At 48.2% G+C, this 18009-nt stretch overlaps 1 protein-coding gene and 1 long non-coding RNA gene across 3 annotated transcripts; one reads left to right on the forward strand and one right to left on the reverse strand.

Moving 5' to 3' along the window:
• The first annotated feature begins 13515 nt into the window (after window positions 1-13515).
• Window positions 13516-15784, forward strand: LOC125515009 (uncharacterized). 2 transcript variants are annotated; one of them, XR_015607730.1, is made up of 5 exons: window positions 13516-13709; window positions 13803-14027; window positions 14118-14288; window positions 14794-14841; window positions 15513-15784. It is a non-coding gene; the product is annotated as an uncharacterized LOC125515009 (long non-coding RNA). The 2 variants fall into 2 exon arrangements; XR_015607729.1 differs by having other exon boundaries at window positions 14794-15784.
• Window positions 15785-17166: 1382 nt separating this feature from the next.
• LOC147966319 (uncharacterized) lies at window positions 17167-17778 on the reverse strand. The gene is made up of 2 exons (XM_087527219.1): window positions 17661-17778; window positions 17167-17615 (listed from the first exon to the last, which is right to left on the reverse strand). Exons 1-2 carry the CDS (start codon window positions 17774-17776, stop codon window positions 17174-17176), a joined length of 558 nt encoding a protein of 185 aa, XP_087383345.1. The 5' UTR covers window positions 17777-17778; the 3' UTR covers window positions 17167-17173.
• Between the last annotated feature and the right edge of the window lie 231 nt (window positions 17779-18009).

Consider the following 18009-nt stretch of genomic DNA (forward strand, 5'->3'; position numbering starts at 1 on the left):
TGATGATGAACCACCAAGAGACGCCCCAGTGCAGCCTTGTGAATGGCCTTCAGAGGACTTCATGGATCGAGCAGGAATTAAGGAAGAATTTAACGCTTATTTGCGTAACGCTGATCTTGTGAGGCACGGGCTTATTTGCTTCCTCGGGCGACATGGAGACACGGGCTGCGCTGTGCATGCCTGGAGTTCCCCCGGCGGCAAGATAGTGCGCATGCGCGTCGCCGGCATGAGTTCCTGCCTGGCTTAGCGGTGACACGGGCAGGTGGCCGGAGGGCCCTGCGGAGGTGCTGGCGCGTTGGATGTATTGGAAGAATTATTCAATCGATGGGCTGGGATGCGGTGAGGGAGTCCTGGATTAGGGGGTGTCCGGGTAGCCGGACTATACCTTCAGCCGGACTCCAGGACTATGAAGATACAAGATTGAAGACTCCGCCCCGTGTCCGGATGGGACTTTCCTTGGCGTGGAAGGCAAACTTGGCGATGCGGATATTCAAGATCTCCTACCATTGTAACCGACTTTGTGTAACCCTAACCCTCTCCGGTGTCTATATAAACCGGAGGGTTTTTAGTCCGTAGGACAACTTCATCATACAACAATCATACCATAGGCTAGCTTCTAGGGTTTAGCCTCCTTGATCTCGTGGTAGATCTACTCTTGTACTACCCATATCATCAATATTAATCAAGAAGGACGTAGGGTTTTACCTCCATCAAGAGGGCCCGAACCTGGGTAAAACATTGTGTCCCTTGTCTCCTGTTACCATCCGGCCTAGACGCACAGTTCGGGACCCCCTACCCGAGATCCGCCGGTTTTGACACCGACATTGGTGCTTTCATTGAGAGTTCCTCTGTGTCGTCGCAATCAGGAAGGATGCCTCTTCCCGTCTTTAAAGACGGCGCCGTTACTAAGGGAGCCTTGGCTGTCGGCCAAACTCTCCGGCTAGGCGATTTTCTCATGACCGCCTGTTCGGCCGTTGCGCCGACGGTGACCTCTCGGGTCATCAAAAGCAATCTTCACGTCAGCTCGGAACTCGTCGAGCAGTTAGATCCAATGGAGCTCTCTTCCATAAACGAGCTCTTGGATTGCATCGCCGCCTTGGGGGTCACTACGGATTATGACCAGGTTGGGCTTAAACCCGATCTAAGAGAAATTAATTCTCCCCAAGTCACCCATCACGTTGCTGTAGTAGAGGCACAGTGCGGCGACTATTCATCTATCTTAAGGACTAGCTACGTCCGGATTCCAGATCCCTCCAAGCCGGATACCCGCGGAGGGGAGGATGTAACTCAAGACCTAAACTTAGAATCAGGCAACGGGCTAGATTCACTGGACAACATCCAAGAATCCAAACCTCAGAGTTCGGAAACTCCTTGGCCTCTGAGTCTTAGATTGGGTGAAGTTCCGGATTTAATTCCACCCACCCGCCCGAACATAAGCGATCTATCCCAAATCAGGCAAAAGCCCGAAGAAACAGTACATCATTACTGGGCAAGGTTCCTCCTGGTTATGAACAGGATAAAGGACCGCCGCGAGGAAAACGCAATCTCAATCTTCTGCAATAATTGCATGGACAAGGGAATCCTCAACGCCACAGGTCGTCGTGATCTTACACGCTTCGCTGACTTGGCGTCCATAGTACAAAAGTACTATGCGATGGAAAGCGCCCGAAAACCAAAACTAAATTTTGGGACAATCCGGCCCTGAATAGAAACCTCGTCCGAAATAAAAGGGTGCATCATCATCAGACACCCGGGTTAAAAACCAAAAAACCAAAACCCTCTACAGGGCATGGAACTGTACTGGAGGGATGGCTTAATGGACCCTGTAAAATTCATAGTACAGAGGACGCCACACCAACTCATAGCCTTAGAGCATGTTGGATACTCCGGCAGGTGGCCAAAAGGGGCGAAGATCTCCTAATTCCGGAGGCCGCAGAAAGCCACCTCAGGGACTCCAGTACAGTCTTAACAGTCTTCGAGACTTTTGCATCAAATAAAATGCGAAAAAGAACACTCCGCAGCTTCGCCGAAGTATATCAAGTACCAACAATAAACCCATGGAGTGACACGGCTATTACCTTTAATACCAGCGCCGAACCTAAATTCCGAACAGCTCGAGCACCAGCCGCATTGGTACTCAGTCCTATAGTGGACGGCTTTCGCCTCACCAAGATACTCATGGATGGAGGCAGCGGATTGAACCTCATTTATGAGGAAACCCTTCAAAAAATGGAAATAGACTGGAACCGCATTGAGCGAAGCAGCACAACCTTCAGAGGAATAATCCCCAGTCGGGAAGCACGCTGTACAGGAAAAATCACACTAGATGTGGTGTTCGGCACGCCGGATAATTATAGGTCCGAAGAGGTCACATTCCAAGTGGCCCCGTTCAGCAGCGGATACCATGCTCTGCTGGGGCGGGAAGCGTTTACAATCTTCCAAGCAATACCCCATTACGGGTACATGAAGCTCAAGATGCCCGGGCCGAACGGAATCATCACTCTCGCTAGTAATCCGGACATAGCACTCCGTGCCGAAAACAAGACAGCCGCACTGGCCCTTGAGGCATTGTCCGAAGCCCTAGCGGCTGAGGAACTGACTACGCTGCGCTCCACGGTAAACAGGGACGATGTGATACTCGACAAAAGATCCAAGTCCACCTCCTTTAAACCAGCGGATGAAATAGTCAAATTTCAGGTCCATCCAACGGACCCCAATAAAACAGCTTCCATCGGGGCACAATTAAACCCCGATGTAGACGCCGCACTGCGAGAATTCCTACGGGAGAATTGGGACATTTTTGCATGGCACCCTTCGGACATGCCAGGAATCCCACGCAGGCTGGCCAAACACAGCTTAAATATCCTAAAAGGATTCAAACCTGTCAAACAAGCCCTTCGGCGTTTTTCTGAACCCAAGAGACAGGCAATGGGAGCGGAGCTAGCCAAACTATTGGAGGCCGGATTCATCAGAGATATAAAACATCCGGACTGGCTAGCAAACTTGGTGATGGTACCAAAGAAGGACAAATCCTGGCGCCTGTGCGTTGACTTCAAAGACCTCAACAAGGCCTGCCCAAAGGATCCCTTCCCCCTCCCCCGCATCGATCAAATTATCGATGCCACTGCAGGACACGATTCATTGTGCTTCCTCGACGCATACTCCGGTTACCATCAAATCAAGATGGCCGAGTCAGACCAAGCCGCAACGGCATTCATCACCCCATACGGCCCATTTTGCTTCAACACAATGCCTTTCGGGCTAAAAAACGCCAGCTCAACATATCAGCGCATGATTCAGACATGTCTGGCAAACCAGATCGGCAAAACAGTAGAGGCATACGTGGATGATGTGGTCGTAAAAACAAGACATGTCGAATCTCTAGTAGACGACTTGAGGCTTACATTTGACAACCTCCGAGCATATGACATCAAACTAAATCCGAAAAAATGCGTTTTCGGCGTTCCAGCCGGAAAGCTCTTGGGCTTCATTGTATCCGGTAGGAGAATCGAAGAAAATCCAGCCAAGATCCAAGCTTTGTCACAATTGGATATCCCAAAGGACCTCAAACAAATACAAAAATTAACCGGATGCGTGGCGGCTCTAAGCCGCTTTATTTCCCGGTTGGGAGAAAAGGCGCTACCCCTCTATCGCCTCCTTCGGCGCACCGAACACTTCGAGTGGACGGATGCCGCCACGGCCGGACTCGAGGAAATAAAAGCCATATTGGCAACAAACCCCGTCCTGGCCGCGCCAAACATCGGCGAACCAATGCTATTGTACATTGCAGCAACCCATCAAATTGTCAGCGCAGTACTCGTCGTCGAGCGGGAAACGGACGGACACAAATTCCCCCTTCAAAAGCCGGTTTACTATGTGTCCACTGTCCTCACCCCATGCAAATCACGGTACCCACATTATAAAAAGATTGCATATGCGGTATTCATGGCATCCCGGAAGCTACGACACTACTTTCAAGAGTGTTCAATCACAGTAGCATCGGAAGTACCACTCAATGATATTATAAACAACCGTGACGCAACGGGCCGGATTGCAAAATGGGCCATCGAGCTCTTCCCGTTCGACATAACTTATAAGCCACAGCGAGCTATCAAGTCGCAAGTTTGGCCGACTTCGTCGCAGAATGGACGGAGGCCGAACTCCCTAAAGAGTACGGCACATATTCAAACTGGATAATGCACTTCGACGGTTCCAAAATGTTGGCTGGACTAGGGGCCGGCGTCGTTTTGACGTCCCCCACAGGAGACACAGTTCAATATGTACTCCAGATTATGTACACGGACTCCAACAATGCAGCCGAATATGAGGCCCTTTTACATGGTCTCCGGATGGCAGTATCCATGGGCATTCAACGCCTAGAGGTGCGCGGGGATTCGAACCTCACGATATCCCAAATAAATGGAGACTTCGATGCCAAGGATCCAAAAATGGCAGCTTACCGCAACGCCGTCCTCAAAATGTCAGCTCGGTTTGAAGGGCTCGAATTTCACCATATAGCCCGAGAAAACAATCAGGCGGCAGGCGTCCTGGCACGCATCGGCGCAAAAAGCGATGCGGTCCCCCCCCAACATCTTCCTGGAAAGGCTGTTCAAGCCATCCGTAGTATGGGAAGGGGAACATGGCAATATCAGTCCGGACCCAACCGCACTGTCCGACGCCGAACAATCTGACATAATCGGAGGCTCTGCCAATGAAATAACAACCTCAGCCCATGTACTAATGGCCGTTATCGCCCCGTGGACAGAACCATTCCTAGCCTACCTTACTAGGCAGGAACTCCCAGAGGACCAAAACGAGGCACGCTGTATAGTGCGGCGATCTAAAGCCTATAAAGTCCATGAGGGAGAACTTTACAAGAAAAGCACTACCGGAGTCCTTCAAAGGTGCATCTCCGAAGAGGAAGGGCAGAACCTGCTGGCTGAAATTCATGCCGGACTCGGTGGCCATCATGCTGCAGCCTGGTCCCTCGTAAGCAAGGCTTTCCGTACAGGCTTTTATTGGCCGACGGCCCGGGCGGACGCTTAGGACTTGGTCCATAAATGCGTCGGTTGCCAGCTTTTTGCAAACCAAAGCCATATGCCACCCACCGCCCTCCAAACTATCCCCATCACTTGGCCTTTCGCGGTCTGGGGCTTGACATGGTGGGACCCCTTAAAGGCGGAACCCACAAGAAAAAAATACTTACTGGTCATGGTGGATAAGTTCACCAAATGGATAGAAGCCAAGCCTGTCAAGACGGCCGAATCCGGACCTGTGATAGACTTTATATCCGTGGTCGTACACCGTTATGGCGTCCCCCACAGCATCATCACCGATAACGGCACGAACTTTACGGCCGATGAGGTAAAACTCTGGTGCAAAAACATGGGCATCAAGCTCGATTATGCTTCCGTCTATCACCCACAAACTAACGGTCAGGTCGAACGTGCAAATGGTCTCATCATGAGCGGCATCAAACCCAGATTAGTGCGGTCCCTCAAGGAATCTAACACGCACTGGGTAGAGGAGCTCGACTCCGTACTCTGGGGGCTGCGGACCACGCCGAACCGCACCACCGGATACACACCATTTTTTATGGTGTATGGCGCAGAGGCAGTCTTGCCCTGCGACATAATTCATGACTCACCTCGAGTGCGCATGTACGAAGAAAGGGAGGCCGAGCTCGATCGGCAGGACAGTTTGGACGCCTTAGAGGAGGAGCGCGACGTGGCAAAAGCCCGTTCCGCATTCTATCAACAGCAGGCCCGAAGATATCAAAGCAGAGAAGTGCGGGCCAAAAGCTATAACGTTGGCGAATTAGTTCTACGCCTGCCGGACAAGAAAAAGGACAAGCTGAAGCCCAAGTGGGAAGGTCCCTTCATAATCGACCAAGTCCTGACTGGTGGAGCATACCGCCTGCGAGATGCGTCGGATAACCGACTCGAGCCGAACCCATGGAACGCAGCCCGTCTCCGAAGATTCTATGCCTAGCGCCGGACTCTGTGTTTGTCTCCTTCCTCTGTCCATTTTTTACATTTTCTGTCTTACATTTCTCTCCTTCCCCTCTTCTCTTTTATAGCCCTTAAAGGCTCCTCAAGTGAAGTGCTACTCGCGCTCATTAAACCTGGGGGCTTCTTTAACAGAAGTTTATTTATACGGGCTTCACGCCCACCACATGTGTCAACCTTCCGCATGTACCTTTTCTTCACCATTATATGCATCGATATGACTTAAGTTTTGGCCAAGCTGCGTTGCCTGGCTCCTGTGCTTACCCCTACGTTCCCGATTGTTCGGCTAGGTGGTAAAGGGAGCACCTCTGCGATTGTTACTGCCGGATCAGTCGAATGTGTACCTCAGACTGGGTGAAGCCGAAAGCTAGCGTTCTTAAGGGAATATTCGGTCGGTGAACTAAAAGATGACCTTTTTTTTACTTATTTATGTATATGCCCCCAGATGATTTTCCTGCGTTTGCAGTCCGGACATGCAATTTAGGGCATGCCTCCCAGAGAAAGGAACCCCTAACGGAACTATTCTCTCTGGAAGATGTTTCTTACTAACCATGTAATATAACATAACTAGTTGGGCACTTGTCTGATAAAGCACTAATGACCCCTACGCCTGGTCTCCATGCATACCCCGGTTCTTACATAACCGGTAGGGTATTCGGACACACTCCGGACCGTCAGGTCCTGAGGTTGAAGCGAAAAGGTCGGCAACGACAAACGATCTACAATCCGGCTAGAAGGCATTACACATGTCAATTAAAAATTACATAGTCACTCTGACTGATTGTATTCCTCTTCAATACCATCTAACAGGCTGTCTAACTTACAGTCCTGCTGGAAATACTTTGCGGCCAATTCTACTTGGCCGTACACTAAGCTTACGAGGATCTCCTTCCCGTCAGGCCCCACAGGTCCGACCTCGGCCATGTGGTTTGGGTCAGACTTCGCGTACCGCGTCTTCACCATGGCCCAGGCCTCCCTAGAGCCTTGTCGGCAGGCCGATATCTTCCACAATCGGAAGCGCCGCCGAGCTCCCTTAAGCTTCTCCGAAAGCTCTCCAAGGCCCTCGGGCATGGAGTGGGAAGGCCATAAGGCTTGGGCAACGCCTCGCATCGCCTGCCGAACTCACTCGTGCAGTTGCGAGAGCTCGGGAAGAAGGTCACCCGTAGAACCGGGCATCTCCTCTGCAGGACGACCCGTTAGCATACCTACAGACATTACTCTGTTAGTCGACTTCCTCGCCGAACTCTTTTCTTTCAAAGATTCGCTTAAGCACTTACTAAATATGCCGCGTCGAAGCCGCTGATTCTCCTTAGTAGAGTCCGACAGCTGGCCACGAACATCTTTAAGCTCAACGTCCAGCTTGTGTTGGCATCCTGAAGCTCATTCTTCTCCCGCCTCACCCTTGTCAACATACTCTCGCCGGCCTTTAGCCGGCGTAAGAGTTGTTGCCTCTTCGGACCCAGTCCGGCGCCATCTGCAATATGATTTGGCAGATTCATACCCACGCCGCACTTCGCAAGATATTAATCTTTCAAAGTGTATCTTACCAGAGGGGGTCTCTTTAGGCTCCCCTGCCGCGGCTAGTGCGGCCTCCAGTTGGGCTTTGCACTCTTTCAGCTCCTGGGACAGTACGGTATTCTTCTCTGTAAGAACCTGCATAACAAATGATCCTTAAACCAGTTACTCTAACTGTTTCAAGTCTCGGGGGCTACTGGTATATACATATATATTTACCAAACGTTTCTTACCCGTATGTCTTTTACATATTGCTCCGTGGCTCTGGTTAAACCATTTTGAGCGGCACTGAGGTACGCATCTCCCGAATTGAAGGCATCTAATGCCTCTCGGGAGAAACAAGCATCGCGAAGAACTGTCCGGCGACGCCTGTGGTCCATGGCACTCTCCACCTCGGAATTGGTGGCAGACAGCCTGTCCGCATCCTCTATCGGAGGAGCGTCCAGTGCGCGCCTCGTGTTCGCTCCCGCTTCCGGGCCAGGCGTTGGAGCCTGGCTGGTGGAGGCGCGGTTGGCAACCTCTCCGGATGTAGTCCGGCGAGGTCTCTTCGTCCTGAAGATAGCACGAACGTTAATATGCCCTGAAGAAATAACACCAGGGAAAAAGAGGATGCGCTATACCTTTGTGCCAGCATCCCAGTCCGGACTACATTCCTTTTTGCCCCACGGGGCCCTGCGGCCCCTCGTTGGCTAGCCGCCGCAGGTTCGGCCTCCCGCCTGGGAAACCTCCCCTGCAAAACACGATCGTTGTCAGGAAAACTGAAATGCATGAGAATGGATTCCTTCTCAAAGGGTGTTACCTGGGAGGCCGGGATTAACCCTGGGTAATCAGCCGTAATGGCCACCAAGGTATTGTCCTTGCTTAACTGATGAAACACCCCGTCAATCAACTCCACCGATATATCCGGATCCTCTTCGGAGTCCGGATCGAGGGACCGTTCTGGATCCTCGGGTTGTGGGGGACGGCTATTTATATCCTTTACTTCCTGACGCAGTTCCTGCGTTGAAATCGTTGGATTACATATTTAATCATGGGAATATAAAGCGGATGGGCAGGCACAATTGTTCACTTACCCAACTCGGGGGGTTGTACATACTAAATCCGCCCTGCGGGTTGACGCGGAGGAATTCCTCCTCTTCTCCCTTGTACAAAGAGGATAAGATCTTTATTAGAGCGGCAACTGAGGCTGGCCCCTTACGACCGTAACGGGTGGCGTCATCCTCCCCGTTAAAATCCCACATGGGGTGGCCTCTATATTGAAGCGGCTGCATCCCCCGCATAATGCATGCGGCCATGACTCCAATCATGGTTAGTCCGGAATGAGCCAATAGTCTTATCCGGCCCATCAGGCGAAGGACGTCCCTGTCGCTTTCTCTCTGAGAGCTCCGCGGACGCCAGCTCAGGCGTTTCTTTAAGGGAGCACTGTTGAATTCGGGGAGACCAACCCGGATAGGGTCCGGTAGTGGGACATCATCTATATAAAACCATTCCGAAGGCCAGTCCTCGGACGCCTTCTTTGGGGTTCCGGATAGATATCCGGTCCCGGCGATACGCCACACTTCGGCTCCGCCCACTTGATATATAGACCCCTCTTGAGAGCGGGGCACCAGACAGAATAATCTCTTCCACAGCGCGAAATGAGCCTCAACACCCAAGAATAGCTCGCAAAGAGCGACGAAGCCCGCGATATGCAATATAGAGGCGGGCGTGAGATCGTGCAGCTGGAGGCCGTAGAACTCCAGAAGCCCACGGAGAAATGGATGGATTGGAAATCCAAGTCCTCTTACTAGATAAGGGATGAGGCACACCCGCTCTCCTTTGGAGGGACTGGGGGTGCTCTCCGCCATTATAGGTGGCGAGTCCGGCTCGGACCGGGACCATATAGGCCTGAGGGAGAAATCCCTTGGCCTGAAGCGACACTAGCTCGCTGTGCGGGATGGAGCACCTCTCCCAGTCTCCAGGTTTGGGACTGGAAGGGCGAGAGGAGGAGCTGCGACGGTTGGCCATGTTGGAATGAACCTTTGCTGGAGGCGCTCTGATGATTACTCGCGGAGAGGAGAAGGTGTGGTTTGGATCTGAATCCCCATCCCATTAAATAGGTGGCTCGTTTATGCGGCTAGGGGTGTGAATGTAAAAATACCCCGACTTTTCACATTCGTTTGACACGTGGAAGACGGCCATTATTGGGCGTGGAAGCCAAGGTGCGCTACATTATGAAAATCGGACATTATTCAGCAGGTACACGGAATTTGGAGAAGAACCCGCCTTGCAATGCCGAAGACAATCTGCGCGCCGGACTCGTCGTCATTGAAGCCTGGTTCGGGGGCTACTGAGGGAGTCCTGGATTAGGGGGTGTCCGGGTAGCCGAACTATACCTTCAGCCGGACTCCAGGATTATGAAGATACAAGATTGAAGACTCCGTCCCGTGTCCGGATGGGACTTTCCTTGGCGTGGAAGGCAAGCTTGGCGATGCGGATATTCAAGATCTCCTACCATTGTAACCGACTTTGTGTAACCCTAACCCTCTCCGGTGTCTATATAAACCGGAGGGTTTTTAGTCCGTAGGACAACTTCATCATACAACAATCATACCATAGGCTAGCTTCTAGGGTTTAGCCTCCTTGATCTCGTGGTAGATCTACTCTTGTACTACCCATATCATCAATATTAATCAAGCAGGACGTAGGGTTTTACCTCCATCAAAAGGGCCCGAACCTGGGTAAAACATTGTGTCCCTTGTCTCCTGTTACCATCCGGTCTAGACGCACAGTTCGGGACCCCCTACCCGAGATCCGCCGGTTTTGACACCGACATGCGGCTTCCTCAAAGTGCAGGCAGCCGAAGGCCAAGGCGAGGGGGTAGGTGGGTGCTCGCCATCTCCCTCCCCGCGCAGTAGACGCTGCTGGCGTGCCGCTCGAGTCCTTTAGTCGCTCAGCGAGAAAGTGAGGAGTTGATCCTCCACAGTGCTGATGCGAAAGGCACTGACGCCGTGTTCGCTGGGCTTGGTTCCGCCCTCATCGATTTGTAAGTTGTTTTCCTCCAGTTCAGTTTGTTGTGATGCTCTGCAGTTGTTCGACGGATTGCTTTTGACAATGGAGGCTGGGATTTGTGTTGCATGGATGGGAAGGGAGAGAAGGAAAATGAGAGGCGGTTTCTGCGGGAGGCACTGCTTGTGGACACCATCCCCTTCTCCCAGGTATTTTCTTGGAATTTGATCAGAAATTTTGGTTGCTCTTGGAAGTTTTTATTCCAATCAGGTCCCAATATCTGCTGGAACCGAAGGTGATCCAGTTAACATGTCGCGGATTCAGGGTGATGTGTGAGATTTCCAGTAGAAGAGTAGTTTCAGAGATGACTTTTCTTGGTGCCGCTAGCTCTTGTGTGAATATCCTTGTCATGCCCATCTCGATACATGCCGTAATGCAGGAGACTAATGTACTCAAGTAGCGCACATTGACTGGTTATGGACTATATGTATGTTAGTCCGTTCCTAAATAAATGGCATTTTACAAGTGTGCGGTCTAAGTTTAGCTCATATTGTACAAAAGGATATTCAGATTGTTCTCTTGAGAAAATATAGTCTCAAGAGCGAAGTCAGAAGCAGCCAATTATGAAAAAGTGAGAATTATTAGACTTCTGATTACCATCCAAATTCTTTTTATAGAATTGTAACTTTAAGTTGTATCCACCAAGGTATTCGGAGAACCCATGCCTGCAAACGAATTAGCTGATTGTGCTTCTAGCTATGTTCATTTTGTACACTCTACTGGTGGCTCAGGTAAGGCAGGCAACGTGTCCCAAGAAGGCTGTTGTCCTCAACATGTTACATGATAGTTTGATACAATTTAAACTCCTGTCTCAGGCTTTTTGGCTGTGGATTTATTCTTGGAGACTATGACAGGGATGGGCCACAGCTCTACATGATCAAACCTTCAGGCCTCTCCTATGTGAGTTCTCAATATAACAGTACTGGTAGTTCTTTCATTTTCCTGTTATTTGTTAGGACTGAACAAGGGATAAGTTCGCTAGATAACGAATATTTATATTTCGTGGCAGTGACTGCTCAAGGTTAATTTTACAGTGACCAGACAACTTTGTTTACATGTCATGGATTAAGATGTGCAGTGTTGTTTTAACTGCAGTAGATCCATTTGGAATTTATGACTTACTGATTGAATTTTGAAAGAAATATTTTGGTGCCGTTCTGGGTAAAGGAAGTCAAGCTGGAAAAAAAACGTAAGCCAATCAAATTTTCATTAGTTTTATCATTTAATTACTTCTGCAGTGCCCAAATAGAACTCCTAAAGCACGGCACATTCATTTCTGCAGTGCCCAAGCGGAGTATTCATGTTCCTAATGCTGTTCATGAAATGATCATCCACATTTAGAGTTTTTGCTGGTGGTTGCTTAGCAATTCCATACTCAAGGGGCAAAAAACGATAATTCATATGTTAGATTTGCCACTACCAGAACACAGCTTAGGTGGTGTTTTGTTGTTCCTTGCCACAGTTTGCTTCATATATGAGTTAGACAAGTTTGACTCTGATAAGCTTGCATTTGTTCTTTACCAAATTTTGGCGCGCCACATTTTCTTGAATCTGCACCTACACGGCATGACGGCGGGTACATTTTTTGAGAAATCTTGCCACACTTGTGATGAGCAGTTTGCTTACCACAAAAGCGGTTGTGTCTTGCCACACACCTGGCACAAAATTTACTAAAACAAATAAAATATGCATAAAACTAACCAAACAAGCCTTCTACTCCCTCGGTAATAAAATGTAAGACGTTTTTTAGCCCTATACAAAGGGAGTATTATTTAAACAACCTTGTTTTACAGGCAGCCACTCGGTAACAAAAATTTATGTTGTCCAGGCAAGCTCAGCTCCGGAACACTACATTGAGAAAGAAATGGATCCGCATGCAATAATTCTTGTGAGGTGTACCATGTCACTTAGGGATGCAAGCGGGGTGGGTTGGTGGATAATAGCATAGTACAAATGTAGCGTTAAATTTCTAGAATCGATGAGCTGATTGATAGATTCGCAGGACGAAGTGAGATGCCACTTGCACCTCTTTGTCAGTGAAGACCTCGTGTTGAACATTATCACTAAAGGCACAATTATCATTGTAAAGAAACACTATCTTGTGGAAAATATGACAATACCCAAGCCTCTATTCCAGGCAAGGTTTTCGCGATGAGAGTTACCCACTTGGTTGAAAGCAGCCTGGCGGTAACTCATTTGATGGCACGTGTATTTGTTTGGTACCTGGTTGGGTACGAATGCGCTGTGACTTTGGTTTGCCGTTTCAAATTTTTTGAACTGCCATACGACTTATTTAGGTAGATTTAGCGCATGTTTAGCGTTTCTTCCTATGCTTGCGTTCAGTCCACGGTGGCGCCGTCTCGATCGCTCATCTGGTTCTGTATTGGTTCCTGTCACTATCGTTTCCTGCAATTTGATTCATGGTCAAACTTTTCAGTCTGCCGGGCGGTGGCCTGCTCCCTCTCGAGCCGCCCGCCGCTTATCCCGTCTGCTGCCGCTCGCCGCCTGCCGCCCGCCGCTTATCCCATCTCCTGCCGCTCTACCGCCGCCCCAGCGCCTCTATAAGATGGCCCCCGGCCTCGCTTATCCACAAGCGGCCGCGGAGGGGCTCGGCTGCCGAGCCGCCACCAGGGGGCGTACCGGCGAGGGGCTGCGTCCACCTTGCGGTCGAGTGCCTCCTCCCCTCCGGCCGCCCCGATTCCCTCTTCATCCTCCAGCTCCAGCCCAACCCCGACACCCCGGACGTCAGGCGGGTCTTCCGTCGCCTAGCCAACCTCCTGGCCCCTCGGCGCGATCCCCATCCCCGGCTGACACCGCCCTTCGCGCCGTTGAAGAGGCCTTTGCCCACCTCTTGGAGAGCACCTCCACCAGCGCCGGTTTCGCTCCTGCTGCTCCCGGCGGCGTTTTCGTCTCAGAGATGTGCTCTGCACGGTCTGCCCCCACTGCTGCCATGTGCATGAGTACGAGCGCATGCTGGTGGGGTGTTTGCTTGGGTGCTCGAACCCCTGGTTCATGTGCGTGTTCGTGGCTACCTAGCCCGCGCGGCTGCCCTCTCCCTGCTCGCCGGTCGCCACCGCTCGGGTTGTTCGCGCAGGCTAAGCCACGGATTGTGTACGAAATATTCACAACAAAGCAACGGTAAGCTTGCTCTATCCTTGAATAAATCTTTGCATACTTTATTTGGGTTGCCATCGTATGTTTATCCTTATGTATCCTATTGAAATTGAATAGATCAAACAGAGATCCAGTTACAGCAAAGATGCGAAAATTGAGTAGTCAATATAGCAGGTGCAGTGTGAACTCCTGTTTTCCCGTAGTAACTTCAGGTGGGTTTGGTGCATTCACCAATCAAATTAGTTCATTTTTATCTCTAATGTTGTTTTATGCATCTTTCGGTTGTTGCAGAAAAAAGTCTCTCTACCTGGGTTAAGAAATTCAGAACTTTACAGTGAGCAGGTGTGTAAAATTATATCTCGAATCAAATAAAGTTTTCTATGCACATTGTCATGCCACCATACTTGAACTGTTATATTTTTTTCCAAGCAGAATGTGGACCTTATAAGGTCTACACATGCAAGATTCAGGAATTGGAAACGGAAGTAACACGGCAGAAGTTCTCCACTGGGCTCAAGGGGATGAATTGGTTAACTACAGAGAGCTTCAACATGGGGGATGAATTGGTTAACTACAGAGAGCTTCAACATGGTGGCAACCTGGGTGAGCTACCTTCTGTTGATCTTTGCTGCTTGCTGATATTGTGGTATCTCTAGCCTGATTTTAGTGCGCTAGCGACAATTAGCACTGCTAAACTTGAAACCAAAATGAAGCTATGAGTTACCATAAGTTGTGTAGAAAACGATGATTCATCTTCAAATCATGTCATGTTTATTCTTATTGTTCCAAGGAACATCCTGCTGTTGTTTTTACCTCCTGAATTGTCAAGTATTAAAATGTACAAATATAAAAATTCACTGAATTAAGAACTTCCATATCGTTTTCTATTTTACCAGTTTGGAATCCATTGATCACCGATTGTGTATATGTTCTGATCCAAGAAGCAATTTTTTCTGTTCAATCCTTTTGTTGAGGCTTGCAGAAAAACAGGTTAATCTATCTTTTGTTCACATGCCTTGCTACATAATTTTACATGAGCTTTCTTCACGGATGTACATATTTTTCTTTACCCTGTAATGTTGACGGGCTCATTTTTCTGGTAGTGAAGAAATGAGAGGAAGTGGAAGGATAGAAGGTACGCTTCTGCAGAATCCAGGTAAGACTTAGTTCCTTACCTATGCTTGAACAAAGAGCAGCACACAACATGTATGTTAGTGTTTCAATTTCAAATGATGGAATTTTATATCATTAATAGTGGTAACTAATGATAAGTAACTTTTAGTTCTGCTAAAATTATTTTTCTTTTTTGAATTTCCTCAAAATGGAATAGTAATGATTTTAAGCTAAATAATGAGTTCTCTTTGTGTGTCGCTGGGTAATAGAAGGAATAAGAAGCAAGTTTTATATATTATATGGAATACTTCTTTTAAATAGCTATTGAGTTATGCCGTGTAGTTTCTTCTTTGTGTGTATGTTGTTCTTATGCTATTTAAGATGGTGACTATTTAGTTTACTGTCATGCGGTTAATTCTTCGAAATTCTTGGTCACTTGCTTAGATAGAGACAAATAGTGTATTCTTTATTTATTTTTGTGCTGAGATCTTCATTTATATGCAGAACCAAACATGTAGGTAGCCTAAAAGTACATTTAAAACGCAAATCGCCCTAAGATATCCCAGTGTGTGGTTTAACCTGAACATATCTTAACTTGCAAATAAGCATGATTTTCTTACAACTTGCTTCTCTGATGCCCCCCTTATTTGCCTTCTTAATCGGTATACTTGGAGTCCACATCCAAGATAAAAGCATCTTGCTCTGTTCACTCAGGTTCTCAGGAGTATCTCACAAATGAGTCATCATAGGTGAGAGATGTCTCATCCAGCCGGACGATATTATTGACTATTTAATAGCAGCTGACCAACAGTTTTGGTAATTAGAGAAGAAGACAATTCCACAGAAGCAAAGCCAGTTCATTGGTAGGCAGCTAAATTAGCAGGCATGCTACCTGTACTAAATACATGTTGTGCTTCCTGTCCCTTCTGTCCTTCTATATATTGAACTCATTGGCATATGATGTACTCCCTCTGTAAACTAATATAAGAGCGTTTAGATCACTAAAATAGTGATCTAAACGCTCTTATATTAGTTTACGGAGGGAGTAACCTGTTAATATTCTTAATGAAATCACCCGTAATGGGCATTTTTCTTAAAGAAAAGATTACAGTATACCATGACTAAGGTTTCATACAGGATTGTGTCTCCCTTGGTGTTATTTGCAACAGCTGAGTAGCTCCGGAGAGTGTCAACGTATGTGCCCAAACTCAATAGAACAAGCACTAACGATAGCAGAACTTGAAAAATCCAGGAGATGGCTGCTCTCACCATATAGTTGAAAGGTTCACTATCCAATGATGCTATTTATGTTTAGGGTACTTATTGTATAACTGGTTATAACAGATATGTTGTTTTATGATGACATATCTTTAGGAAAGAACATTCAAATAGAGAAATTTTGCTGTGTTAGATTTTTATTATTACCAAGTATACGAGTTTGCTCTATCTGGTTGTCTCAAAGTATTACAGTTATACGTGAATATGATAATCAATTGCATGTTTGTGAAGAACAGAGGCCTGTAAGTGTGGCGGTATGGCCTCTTTCTAGAGACATACTTGACTGCTTATTAAGTTGTGGGTTGTTTTTTGACAGATATATTTTCTCACTTTCTTACAACAACTTAGTCTCCAGTTATTGTACAAGTCTGGTGCGCAAGTGTTGTTTCGTTCCATCTTCAGTTTGATTATTGTTTTTTTTTGGCGAGAAAAGTTCCCATCTATTCATCAACTGTCAAGGCAGTACAATTCTTATTTTTATTTTTAAAACAGGATTCCTAGATCAAATTTTCTGGGCTGGGACAAGAAAATGAACATGCTTCAGTCTCCAGAATGTAATAGATTCAATAAGGACTGTAAGCTGATCACATACTGTTTTGAAGAATACTACATCAATTGTTTTTGTACTTCAAAGTAACTAATATCGAATATGCTCTGTAGGATTGCATGGTTTGGGAGAAACTTGGTGTGTTCAGTTCAATATAAGGAAAAGCATGAGAAGGTTGCCTTCACGTATCGACGAGGCGCGGCGTGCCGCCACGCGGGTACATGCTAGTCATATGCTAATACAATTGTATTGAAATGTGTCTTCCTAATGGATGGTGGATACAATTCTAGACCCAATAGTGCAATACTTTTGCGTACTTACCATTACTCCCTCCGTCCGGGAAAAGTTGTCCAGAGCTTAGTTCATTTCAAATTTTACAAAAAAAACCTTCCGGTTTTAAATCTAGTGCTAATCCCCCCCTCACCTCTGCTTCTTCCTCCTTCGACCAAGCGGCCGTCGTAGCCACCGCCGGCAGCCGCCGTAGAAAGAGCGGGCGACCACCTCCGCCGACGCCCACCTGCGCTGTAGCCCACCTGCGGTTGCTCAGCCGCTACGAACGTGGGCCGTCCGCACGGAGGCGAGCTGCCCCGCCGCTGCGAACGTGGGCCGTCCGCACGGAGGTGAGCTGCCCCGCCGCCCAGCCGAGGTTGCTCCTCCAAGGTGACCACCTCGACAGGCGCCTCCTCCTCGTGGTCCTGCTCGCGTCCCTGGCCCTGCTCGCCGGTTCCTCACCCCCGCGGCAACCCCAGCCGCCGCTGCCGACCCCGGTCGCCGCTCCCCTCTTGAAGAATTCGGCAGGCAGGGCAAGGCGGATCTTCCCCGGCGGAGAGAGGACCACGCAAACCTGTTGATGCCACAGCCGATTGCTTCTGCAGATTGCCTCTGCTGCTGCTGTTGGCTGCAGGTACAGTGCCAATTGCAGTATCAATTTCATTTTGTCAAAGAAGTACTCCATCAGCGTCAATTGCAGTGTTAATTGAAGTATTAAAATTCTCAATTGCAATGCTGATCTACTGCTGATGTTATCTGAAATTTACAGTGTTTTGTGTCTGTCAATCATACTCCATTCAGTGTCCTGTGTCAGAAATTTGGTGAAGTGAAGGTGAGGTGAAGTAACTGAATTCACTAGCATAATCTGAATCAAACAAAGCATAGTTTGAATTCACTAGCATAATCTATTGTAGAAACTAGAATGAGCCTTCTTTTTTTACCCGCCCTCGACCCCGACGCCTCTGGTACTCCGCCTCTGTTCCTGCGAAATCTTGATCACATTAGAGTAAATTGTTCATTTGTTCCTGCGAAAGCTTGATTGCAATCAAAATTAACAGGTTATACAAAGAGTTTAATTGATACAAAGAGTTTAATTGGATTACAATCGAAATTCAT

Source organism: Triticum urartu, chromosome 6A (genome assembly GCF_056163025.1).
Source record: "Triticum urartu cultivar PI428250 chromosome 6A, HENAU_Tu73, whole genome shotgun sequence".
Taxonomy (NCBI): Eukaryota; Viridiplantae; Streptophyta; class Magnoliopsida; order Poales; family Poaceae; genus Triticum; species Triticum urartu.

Excerpts from the sequence above, each read along its gene's own strand:
- LOC147966319 (XM_087527219.1), bottom strand. The coding sequence starts at position 17,776 with ATGCTTTGTTTGATTCAGATTATGCTAGTGAATTCAGTTACTTCACCT. Across the intron at positions 17,616-17,660 it reads ATTGACAGACACAAAACACT|AATTTTAATACTTCAATTAA; the intron begins GTAAATTTCAGA and ends ATTGCAATTGAG.